Below are 12,477 nucleotides of genomic sequence, written 5' to 3'. Positions count from 1 at the left end.
AGCGTAGACACGGAGAGCGTAGACTTTGGGATTCAGGGAGCGTAGACACGGAGAGCCTAGACTTTGGGACTCAGGGAGCGTAGACACGGAGAGCCTAGACGAGTGCTGTGGAGGCTCGTCTCCGAGGCCTGAGGGGTGTCGGTGGCGTAACCGTGTCCTCAGACGGAGGGTAGGAGTGCGGGAGGGCGGGTAGGAGGGCAGGCGACGTGGTGTGGCGTGGCGTGGCGTGGCGTGGCTCCATCTCTGAGTTGGCGCCACCCTGAGATACCAGCCTATCAACACCAGCGCAGACGCCAGCCCTCTGCCACTGATAGACACAAACTCGCTCAGCCAGCCGCACCCGTACACACACACATACGCACACACATACACACACACTCACTCACACACACACACTGTTCATGTTGTAAGTCGCTTTGGTTAGAAGCGTCAGCCAAATGTAATGTAATGTGATGTAATACACACAGACACACACAAAAAAAGTAATACACACAGACACACACACACACACACACACACATACACAAACACACAGAGAGCCTCGAAAGCGAGAGGGCGACAAAGATGGAGATCTATGGCGTAGAGAGAGATACAGAAAGAGAAGGAGAGGGAGAGATACAGGGAGAGAGGTAGAGAGAGAAAGAAAGAGATACAGAGAGATATACAGACTGACAGAGAGACACAGAGAGAGAGAGAGAGAGAGAGAGAGAGAGAGAGAGGGGGAGAGAGAGAGAGAGAGAGAGAGAGACACAGAAAGAGAGAGAGAGGGAGATAGAGTGAGAGAGAGAGAGAGAGAGAGAGAGGTGTATTGGGAGTGCAGGGTGGTTGGAGCTGGATTAAACTGAAAGGTCACACTACTGCCTGTCCCAGCAGCTGACATTTGAGTTAATGAGCAACGTCCAGGTGTCACGCCACTGATCTACAACTGCCATGGGAGAATGGAGAGACACACACACACACACACACACACACACACACACACCAAGTGTGCACATTTCACCTGTAGCAGTCTGAGTTAAGAGCTTCCAGCAGCACTGCTCATCATGTCCATGTCCTATGTTGTGGTACGATTGGTGAGAATGTTTAGCTTTTTATGCTACTGAATTATGCTTCTAATCTCTCTCTCTCTCTCTCCATTAGATTGGGGCTGCCACTCTGTGTGGAGATCTCAAGGCCTTCCTAAGCAACCACAACCTACCCAAAGGTAAGAGTCCCCACACAATCCTCCTTTCTGATTGGCTACGCTGCTCTTCCCACACACAACCCTCCTTTCTGATTGGCTACGCTGCTCCCCCACACAATCCCTCCTTGTGATTGGCTGCACTGCTACCTTGCTTTACCTGTACGCTATTTATGCCTCAGGTTCACAGATTGGGTCGAATTAGGAATCATTCCTCAAATATCTGCACTCTCTGGCCTCTGGTTATGAAATATAACTTCACTTTTACTCGTGCGGTGAAATCCGAACCTACAGCACGTACTTCCCCTCAGTTTCTTCTCCCTACAGTACTCCATCTGGAATAGTGTAATACTGCAAATGTTACTGATTGAACTCAAATGATTTCAAACTTCAGACAAGTCTCCACCAACCAGGAAATAAACATTTGCCAATGGATTTAGGCCAGACTTTCTGCAAAATCAGATAGGCCCCTTCTCAACCTCTCTCCTCGATCCTCAATGCTCGGTCCTCCAGGCTCGTTCCCACTGGTCTATAAAGAGCACTGGATAGACTATCCCATTGTTGCTGCCCCATCATTCTTTATCTAGATCAGTGGGAACGAGGACCCAGGAAGGAAGGGAGGATGTATAAAAAGGCGAATGAGAGAGGCGCAGGTTTCCTGGCTAGCACTCTGGAAGTGTGACCGTAGATCTCCAGTGATTCCACCGAGCCGTAGCGAGCTGTTAGCCGCTAGTGACCGTCTGAGCGGACAGTTGTGATGCGTGCGGCCGCTGGCTGGACTCGCCCCGTGTGGCAGCGCTTTCCTCCAATGCTGCAGAGTAATTAATGACCAGGCCTCTTAACAGCCCTCTGATTGGCTGCTTCCTGTCAGTGGGCCTCTCTGATTGGCCCTAGCGCGGTCGTCATGGGACTCTAGTAATGGTAATTTACTTCAAGACCCCATGACTTCTTCTTTCTCTCGTGAAAACACTTTCACACTGTGTGTGTGTGTGTGTGTGTGTGTCCGCGTGTGTGCGTGTTCATGTGTTTTGTGCAAATCACCGCAAGTGTACATTTTTCATATAGTCGGTGACCAAAGTTAGGTTAAGTTATTACATGTTATCATTAAGGTAGCTCTCCCTTCCCTCTTCCTCTTCCCTTTCTCTCTTTCTCTTCCTCTTCTCTCTCTATTTCTCCCTTTCTCTTTCTCTCTCTGTCTCTTTCTTGATCTCTCTCTCTCTTCCTCTTCTCTCTCTTTCTATTCTCTCTCTCGTTCTCTATCTATCTCTCTCTCCCTCTCTCTTTCTCTCTCTCTTCCTCTTCTCTCTCTTTCTTTTCTCTCTCTCGTTCTCTATCTCTCCCTCCCTCTTCTCCATGTCCACTCTCTGCTCTCCATGTTGTTGGTCTGAGTGGGTCTGACTCTGTACCTGTCTGGTCTGAGTGGGTCTGTACCTGTCTGGTCTGAGTGGGTCTGTGTGGGTCTGTTCTGTCTGGTCTGTGCCTGTGTGGTCTGTGCCTGTCTGAGTGGGTCTGAGTGGGTCTGTGCCTGTCTGGTCTGTGCCTGTCTGGTCTGTGTGTTCTGTGCCTGTCTGAGTGGGTCTGTACCTGAAAAAAACAATACTGTACTATATCACAGCAGTACAGTACAATACAATACAGTGTAGCATATTGTCTTACCCTCTGCCACTGGATCATATGCCATACTTTGTTATGCTATGCTGTATTATGCTATGCTACACTATATTTTGCAACGCTATATTATGCTAAATTTGTTACGCTACGCTGTACTATGCATTGCTACACTATATTATGCTAAATTTGTTACGCTACGCTGTACTATGCATTGCTACACTATATTATGCTATGGCACATTATGTTATGCTATGCTATATTGTGCTACACTGCAATATCTCAGACTTTTAGACATAGCTGTGATTGTGAAGAAGTTGAAATGAAAACCCAAAGCCATGTTCCACAGGCCCGGTGACGAGGAGTCTGACAGGGTTAGCGGTGATGAGGGTTAGCTAGCAGGGTTAGCGGTGTGTGTTTACACTGGGGCCTGGGGCCTGACAGGGTTAGCGGTGATGAGGGTTAGCTAGCAGGGTTAGCGGTGTGTGTTTACACTGGGTCCTGGGGCCTCACCTGAGCACTCCCCTGCTTCCTGTGCACCGTCAGCTTCCCTCCAGAGCCACATGTGTTCCCTCTTAGCCAGAACCCCCCCTCAACACACACACACACACACACACACACACACACACAGGGAGAGACATGAGCCTCTTTTTCCACTAATCACTAGTCATCTACCAAGTCAGCCACACATCACTAGTAGGTGGAGTGGCTCAGAGTAGGGCTGTGTGTGTGTGTGTGTGTGTGTGTGTGTGTGTGTGTGTGAATGTGTGTCTGTAACTATGTGTGACGATGGAACTGTATAACATGCGTGTATGTGTGCGTGTGTATGTCTGTGTTAGCGTTTGTGTGTATCTTTGTGTGTGTGTGTGTGTGTCTGTGTGTGTATGTGTGTGTGAGAGAGAGAGGTAGGTGTGTGTGTGTGTGTGTGTGTGTCTGGCTGAGTGAATGAGGCCTACATGCAGCCACACGCGCGTTTTCCCATGCTCTCTGGAGTTCTCCCCCCCACGCTCTCAGACCAGCCAGACCAAAGCAAGCGATCACTCATCCACTCTCTGGAAGCCAGACCTCCCCTCTGAAAGTGTGTGTGTGAGAGAGAGAGAGGCAAGCTGCAGTAAGCGCTGCTGCAGAGTAGAGGAGGCAATGTGGTTTGCACGGGGAGAGGTGTGGACTAGGGAGGGCAACTCAGGGACAGGGCTGAGCCTGGCTGGCTGGTGGATTGCCTCTGCACTCGTCTGGCCTTGCCTGGCTGGCCTCTCAAGTTTCCATTCAATGGTAACAAAAGAAAGTGAGGAGAGAGCGCGTGGTCTCTCTGTGTGTGTGTGTGTGTGTGTGTGTGTGTCTGGGAGTGGGAGAGTGAATGTGTGAGAGTGGGGGTACAGGGTCTCTGGCTGTTAGGGCATTGTGAAGCATGCTCTCAACTCCTAACCAGGTAGAGTAAAGCTCTCTCTCTCTTCTCTCTCCTCTCTCTCTCTCTTCTCTCCTCTCTCTCTCTTCTCTCTCTCTCTCTCTCTCTCTCTCTCCACCCCCTCTTTCTCGCCTTGGTTTCTTCTTCTCTTGGCTGCTAATGGGATTTAGGGCTGTGGGGCTGCCTGATGCTCTCGTGGGTGGGGGGCCCACCAAGATTCCCTTAATCTCTCTCTCTCTCCCTCGCTCCCTCTCTCTCTCTCTCTCCCTCTCTCGCTCCCTCCCTCTCTCTCTCTCTCTCCCTCCCTGGAAGTTCCTTGACTCCCTGCATGCTTTGACGGGGGGAGGGGATCGGTGGTCGTCTCTGTGTGAGTGTGAGTGAGTGACTGGGTGGGTGTGTGTGTGTGTGTGTGTGTGTGTAGGGCTGCTCCCTGAAAGAGAGAGTGAGGGATAGACAGAGAGGAGGAAGAGAAGGGAAGAGAGGACTAGTGGAGGTATGGAGGTGCTGCTTCTCCCTCTGCCCAAGCCTCCAGGTAAATGCCAAAGCAGCCACTTGTAGCCTGCTGTTCTTGTAGCCTTTTAGCCTTGTGTACTTGTTGCCTTGTAGCCTTGTACCCTTTAGCCTTGTGTAATTGTTGCCTTGTAGCCTTGTACCTTTTAGCCTTGTGTACTTGTTGCCTTGTAGCCTTGTACCTTTTAGCCTTGTGTACTTGTTGCCTTGCAGCCTTGTAGCCTTTTAGCCTTGTGTAATTGTAGCTTTGTGTTCTTTTAGCCTTGTTTACTTGTGTAATTGTGTAATTGTAGCCTTGTGTACTTGTAGCCTTTTAGCCTTGTGTACTGGTGTTCTTGTAGCCTTTGCTTTGCTGGTGATGCATTGGGCCATTGGCTCCCATTGGGATAGTTTCTAGCTCTTTAAGCCGTGTGGTGATGCAGATAGGGTTGTGTCAAAGCGTTGTGTAACTTCTTGTTTGAAGTGGCAATAAGGGTGTTGCCAGGGAGTCATGTTCTGCTGTGTGTGTGTGTTTATCGCTACAGTCGTGCTTGTTCTGTGGTTTCTGTCTGTGTGTGTGTGTGTGTCTGTGTCTGCTGCAGTCGTGCCCATGTGGTTTGACAGGAACTGGGTGAAGAGCCATCAGTCACAGAGTTCTCATAAAAACGCAACTGTGTTAATCTTCCTCTGCCCTGTGTGTGTGTGTGTGTGTGTGTGTGTGTGTGTGTGTGTGTGTGTGTGTGTGTGTGTGTGTGTGTGTGTGTGTGTGTGTGTGTGTGTGTGTGTGTGTGTGTGTGTGTGTGTGTGTGTGTGTGTGTGTGTGTGTGTGTGTGTGTGTGTGTGTGTGTGTGTCATAAAGAACGAGAGCAAGACCGAGAGCAAGCTTGCTGGCTTGCGTGCGAGCGTGCGTGCGTGCGTGTGTGTGTGTGAGAGCGGCGAAGTGTACATGCATAGTTGTTCAGTGCAGGAGTGTGGAGTTAATGCCTGATCCCTAGGTTTGGCTTTTTCCTGCTGTGTGTGTGTGTAGAGGTGTGTGTGTGTGTGTGTGTGTGTGTAGAGGTGTGTGTGTGTGTGTGTGTGTGTGTGTGTGTAGAGGTGTGTGTGTGTGTGTGTGTGTGTGTGTGTGTGTGTGTGTGTGTGTGTGTGTGTGTGTGTGTGTGTGTGTGTGTGTGTGTGTGTGTGTGTGTGTGTGTGTGTGTGTGTGTGTGTGTGTGTGTGTGTGTGTGTGTGTGTGTGTGTAGAGGTGTGTGTGTGTGTGTGTGTGTGTGTGTGTGTGTAGAGGTGTGTGTGTGTGTGTGTGTGTGTGTGTAGAGGTGTGTGTGTGTGTGTGTGTGTAGAGGTGTGTGTGTGTGTGTGTAGAGGTGTGTGTGTGTGTGTGTGTAGAGGTGGGGTTTAGACGCCTGGGCCAGTGATGACTGCAGTGCCCATCTGTGACCTGCTCAATCAGGCCTCTCAAAGTACACTGACACACACACATTCCTCTCCCAAGCCCTGCCACTGTGTGTGTGTGTGTGTGTGTGTGAGAATGAATGAATGTTTTGTGAATGGTGCTTTTGGAGACTTCATGTGTCTGTGTGTGTGTGTTATTAGGCTTTGTGTGTGTGTGTGTGTGTGTGTGTGTGTGTGTGTGTGTGTGTGTGTGTGTGTGTGTGTGTGTGTGTGTGTGTGACTCCTGATGCTCCCTACTGGATGTAGCTCCATTGGGCTCGCTTGTGATGAGACGTGAGTAGGATGTCCCTCTCTTGATAAACAGCCACTCCACAAGAAGGATTACGTCAACAGGCCACTTTAGTAGCTCTGCCTTTATCTATATAATTAAGCTGATTTATGCTCTGTATGATGAGTGTGTGTGTGTGTGTGTGAGAGATGGTGGTCTGTGTGTGTGTGTGTGTGGGCGTGCACATTCTATGTGTGTGTGTGTGTGTGTGTGTGTGTGTGTGTGAGAGAGTGAGATGGTGGTGTGTGTGTGTGTGTGTGTGTGTGTGTGTGTGAGAGAGAGAGTGAGATGGTGGTGTGTGTGTGTGCGCATGTGTGTTCCCATCTGCAGTATTTCACCAGTGTCACTGTGGACCTTGTCTGTGCGGTGTTTGGTGTGTGTTGGTCAGAGGTGAGGTCAGGAGCTTGTACATCACACTCACTCTAAACTAGGGATGTTAACCGGTAACCGGTTAACCGGTAGTCGACTGGATGTACGGTAACCGGTTAAATTTTTTTTTACCGGTTAACCGCGCCCCCCCCCCCCCCCCCCCCCCCGCCCTACACACACACACGTTATTGGTGTTGTACGCTATTATATGGGCCGATATGATCACTCAATAGCCTTTCTAAAAAATATAACTGTCAGCATGAGCCGTCCCGTGGTGGAATTTATTAAGCACAACAACCACAGCACAGACCATGGCTCTGCTGTGGGAGAGCTCACAGTCATTTCGGAAAACGAACAGTTTACCGGTTGCTATAGTGACGCCACTGGACATGACAGGTCCTGTCTGCGCAGTTAAAAAAAATAAAGGCTTACGTGAAAAAATAAATAAATAAGGCTTATGTGAATTTTCGATCACCGGTTAACCACCGGTTAAGGAGGCTCGGTAACCGGTAAAGATTTTTTTTAAATTTCGCCATCCCTACTCTAAACCAATCAGAGGTCATGTTGGCCGTGTGTGTGTGTGTGTGTGTGTGTGTGTGTGGCGGGGGCGGTGGTGGATGGGCAGAATCATTATTTATAACACCTCCTTCTTTACATTATAGAAATCGACCTTCACATTGCTGATTCATAGCCATGTGGCTCATAATTGGGCTCCATTCTGTGTGTGTGTGTGTGTGTGTGTGTGTGTCTGTAACTGTGTGTGTGTGTGTGTGTGTGTGTGTGTGTGTGTCTGTATTTGAGCGCATATGTCCCTTTATCTCTGTGTGTGTGTTTTTGAGTATTTGAGCGTGCGGGCGCGCATGTGTGTGTGTATTTGAGCGCATACAGTGTGTGTGTGTGTGTGTGTGTGTGTGCTGCTCAGCTGTATTCTAATGAAGTAGGGCTCATTGTTGTGTGTGAAGGGGCTGGCGGCGCTGCATTCCACTGCTGAGGGGGCCTCTGCTCGGAGCACCACACACACACACACACACACTCATCCATTTGAAAACACACCCTCATCCATTTAAACACACACACACACACACACACACACACACTCATCCATTTAACCACACACACACACACACACACTCATCCATTTAACCACACACACACACACACACACACACTCATCCATTTAACCACACACACACGCATACAGACACTCACACGCTCATCCATACGTGCGTACAGACATACACACACTCATCCATTTAACCACACACACACACACACACACTCATCCATTTAACCACACACACACACACACACACACACACACTCATCCATTTAACCACACACACACACACACACACACACTCATCCATTTAACCACACACACACGCATACAGACACTCACACGCTCATCCATACGTGCGTACAGACATACACACACTCATCCATTTAACCACGCACGCACGCATGCACACACACACACGCACACGCATACAGACACACATACACTCATCAACACACACATATAGAAGACATACACACAGACAAATGCACGTACCCATACAGCACCGTCACAGCCACACACACACACACACACACACACACACCCCCTCCCCTCCCTGCTCTTGTCCTCTGTAGACCTGCACGCTCCCACCTGGCAGAGCATCTAACAGGAGGCTGGAGGAGAACACAAAGGCTGCTCTATCAATAGTGCTGTTTGGACAGCTTGCTTCTATGGAGACTGCCTCATATTTCACAATGACTAACCTCACACACACACACACACACACAACTCATTATACACAAAATACACACATCACAACTCATTACACACACAACACAACACCTTACATCTACAACACACACATCACAACTCATTACACACACAACACACAACACCTTACATTTAACACACACACACACATCACAACCCATTACATTTTAACACACACACATCACAACCCATTACGTTCACAACACACACACACACACACACAACACATTGCATCTATAGCACACACAGCGCAGCACATAACATCCCTCATAAATCAGATATCACCATGAACTAGCGTCTCCTTTTAATGGAGCAACAGTTGGGGTATAGAAATACACACACTAGAGACATCACACCCGTAGAAGGTTATACGTTTCTATTAGATTTGTTTTCGATATAGTTACATACACACACAATTATTCTTCTTTTTTTCAGAAACATTTTGCATTCGCTGTTCAAAAGGAATTATAGCCGATCTCAGTTTCAGATTCATTGTTCAGTCTGTAGAGGCAGCAGAGGTTCTGCACGCATGTGGTTGCACTTTGATTGTTGTTGCACAAGGCTGAATGACTGTTGTGTGTGTGTGTGTGTGTGTGTGTGTGTGTGTGTGTGTGTGTGTGTGTGTGTGTGTGTGTGTGTGTGTGTGTGTGTGTGTGTGTGTGTGTGTGTGTGTGTGTGTGTGTGTGTGTGTGTGTGTGTGTGTGTGTGTGTGTGTGTGTGTGTTGTGTGTGTGTGTGTTGTTGAACCAAGCTTCACCAAGTGCGCAATTTCCTGGATAAACATCAAAAGCTCTCCAGCATACCCTAGGAGCGAGCTACAGAAGGGGTGGGAGGGGGGGTAAACCCAGCCGCATCTGAGCCAGATCAGGGCCACATCAGGGCCAGATCAGGGTCTCGTCTGCTCCCTCCAGCGCCCAGCGTACCTGCTGCTCCGATGGATGCTGGGTTCATCCCTAGTCTTGGCTGTTTCCTGAAAACATGGTTGAACAGCTGCCATCACTAAAGCCCATAGAGAGACAGGTGTGAGGGAGCAGTGGGAACATCATCGTCTCAGTCTGTCAGCCTTAACTCACCACAGTGAGCCTGTGTCGCTTTCGGTAAAAGTGTCTGCTAAATGGCAACTTTAACTTCTCTCTTGGTTGTTTCCTGTCGAGGCATCTGGGCTGGGCCGGGCCTTCCCACAGTCAGATGATGTTGAGGTTGGATGTGTGGTCCATATCTGGGACTCACACAGTCAGGTGATGTTGAGGTTGGATGTGTGGTCCATATCTGGGACTCACACAGTCAGGTGATGTTGAGGTTGGATGTGTGGTCTTGGACAACACATCCTCTATATGTCCCAATTCCTGTGAGTCACTTCCTGCTGCTGTTGCCACTAAAGGGCACTTCCTGTTGCGATGGGGTGCCGTCACTACAGTTGAGTGTGCGCTCTGACTGCCATACCCACAAGCCTGAATCTTTGGGGTTGCTGTCAAACTCTCAGGTCCCCCAGAGAGCCGGGTTCAAGACCGGGTGGGCTCACTGCTGTCTTCCTCCTATACAAAATGGTGTCTGAAATGGGACACCAGTGGCTTGCCGTGAGGTCATCGGACGCTTGCCCAATGTGTGAGGGACCCCCAAGATATGTTGACCCTGGTATGAGAGACCCCAGAGATGGGTGAAGCACATGTGGCATCCTGGGACATTGGGCATCCTGGGACATTGGGCATCCTGGGACATTGGGCATCCTGGGACATTGGGCATCCTGGGATGGGAGTACGCGCTATGACTGCCATACCCATGAGCCTGGCTCTTTAGCATCGCGGTCAAGCTGCAGGGCTAGTACCTTTGAGACCCGACTTTGAGACCGGGTGCGGTCACTGCTCTCTCCCTTCCCAACACTGTTACTGTAAACAAAGATCCTTAATTATTGACAAGATAGAGCAACATAATGGAAGAAAAATTTGAACAGTTCCTGTCTGCTTAAAGAGGCGTGTCGCAAAGACGTCATAGTGGGGGATATCGATCTCTGTCAGATTGGCAAGCAGTTCAGTTCGAATGTTAACAGATTTAGCCCCCCTCCCCTTTGCGAAGACAGAACGCGGAAATGATCGAACGTTTGCGCCTCTCGCTCCGCTTTAACCCTCTCTGCTGTAAAGCAGGGAGCTTCCCCCTCACTGCCACAGCTATGTCTGAGCATCGGCAGCTAACCCAGAGCGCTTGTTGAAAGAAAATTCAATGCATGCAGACAGAGGCAGGTTGAAAGACTGAAAACACGGTAAGACATTCATTAGTTAATGATGATGTGTCTAAACCACGCGCTGGGAGGCCAGTATGGCCACTGCTTAGGGTGGCAGCACAACTGACCTCCCGCGCTGCGTCTTCTCTCTGCGTTTAAGGCGTCGCCCTCTCTTGATTGGTCAAGAGGAAAGGCCTGTCCTGCCGCTTATAGACGATGCAGCTAGACTACTTTACTGTAAGTAATGGTCAGTGGTAGCAGCCAATCACCACAGCACTTGCAGCCCCGCGGTCATCCAGCCAATGAGGAGCACGGCAGACACAACTAATCGATCGTCTGAAACCTGAAGTTATTTGTTGTGTGAAATCCCATTTAGCACTGAGTAAAGGAACGGTAGCTGCCTCCCCAGCTCTCAGTGGGCGATGCTGATCCAGACATAACTAATCAATCAATTGTCTGCGTGGTTGATTAAAAGAGATTGGGTGTGCCTCTGCAGCTATTCTTCCCTCTTCCCAATCAGGGACTCTTACGAGCCGAGTTTGTACGGCAGCACTGCATAGACACGACTAATCTATCGTCTGATGTCAGGATTTAATAAAGTGTGGAGAATCAGGCATGCGGCTACGTGGTGCGGAGCGACGAGAAGAGCATCTCCTCATGGAGGAGGCTGGAGAAAGACTCGACTAATCAATCATCTGATGCCTCACTAGCGAGAGCAGCTTTTCTCCCCGTGTGTGTGTGTGTGTGTGTGTGTGTGTGTGTGTGTGTGTGTGTTTGTGTGTGTGTGTGTGTGTGTGTGTGTGAGATAAGTACGGGATAATGGACGACACGCCGTGCGGTTATTCAAAGTTAATGCACGTTCTAGACGGTGATACGGCCCGACGCGAAGCGGAGGGACGTTCCGTCTAGAAAAGTGCATTAACTTTGAATAACCGCACGGCGTGAAGTCCATTATCCCGCTTATTCCACTGTTGCCACTGCGTTGTGTTCGTTTCCGGTGCTAATTTAAATGTTTTAATCGCTAGAACTGTTTTGTTTGTAGAACTACTTTTCCCAGACACATTTCAACTAATTTCTCAAACTGCGGTTACTAGTTCTAAATGGATGGTTGCTATGGCCAAAAGCCAGTCGTTAGTTCTAATCTCCCGTTGTCAAGCTGGCATATCCCAAGATTCTGATCAACGTTAACTTTGAAAGATTGCTATTTTTCTTAGCCTACTGCCACCTAACTAGCTAAATGACACCTCTGTCATATGCTAAACGTTACTATGATCTGAACGTCTGTATTTTACAGCTTGTATGTAACGTGACAGTGCATTTAAACTTCACAACAAGTTTGGCGAATTAATATTCAAGTGTAATACGGTCAAAAACAATGGAACTACTTCATAGCCGTGCGGTTATTCAAAGTTAATGCACACCCTTATAGAACGCAGAACAATGGGGAACTCAACCGAGCAGTGGAATAAGAGTGAATGACGCACCCCAACCCTGACTCACTCGTGTGATGTGATGAGATACTGGATCTCTGGCCTTGAGCTAGCCTGCCCTTACCCTCAGTACCCCAATGTGTGTGTGAGAGAGTGAGTGTGTGTGTGTGTGTGTGGGGGGGGGGGGTTCAGTCCAGACTGACCTGATGCCATTGAGGGGCTCAGATTACGCAGTTGCCCCCAGCCGTAGACAATGAATGAGTTATAGTGACTGTTGGGGTTGTGCGTGTGTGT

At 49.1% G+C, this 12,477-nt stretch overlaps 1 protein-coding gene across 6 annotated transcripts in view; it reads left to right on the top strand.

Moving 5' to 3' along the window:
• tfdp2 (transcription factor Dp-2) overlaps positions 1 to 12,477 on the top strand; it is a 64,626-nt gene that overhangs the window by 14,777 nt on the left and 37,372 nt on the right. For 4 of the 6 annotated variants that reach the window (XM_062553368.1, XM_062553366.1, XM_062553367.1 and 1 more), the window contains exon 3: positions 1,141 to 1,204. In XM_062553368.1, coding sequence (XP_062409352.1) covers positions 1,141 to 1,204 — 64 coding nt within the window. Of the gene's footprint in view, positions 1 to 1,140; positions 1,205 to 4,022; positions 4,218 to 4,594; positions 4,726 to 12,477 lie in introns of those variants that run through there. The other 2 variants (XM_062553370.1, XM_062553369.1) reach the window with 2 other exon arrangements.

Source organism: Sardina pilchardus, chromosome 13 (assembly GCF_963854185.1).
Source record: "Sardina pilchardus chromosome 13, fSarPil1.1, whole genome shotgun sequence".
Lineage (NCBI taxonomy): Eukaryota > Metazoa > Chordata > Actinopteri > Clupeiformes > Clupeidae > Sardina > Sardina pilchardus.
Note: the sequence above shows the minus strand (reverse complement) of the source record. Positions and strands in the feature narration are given on the sequence as shown.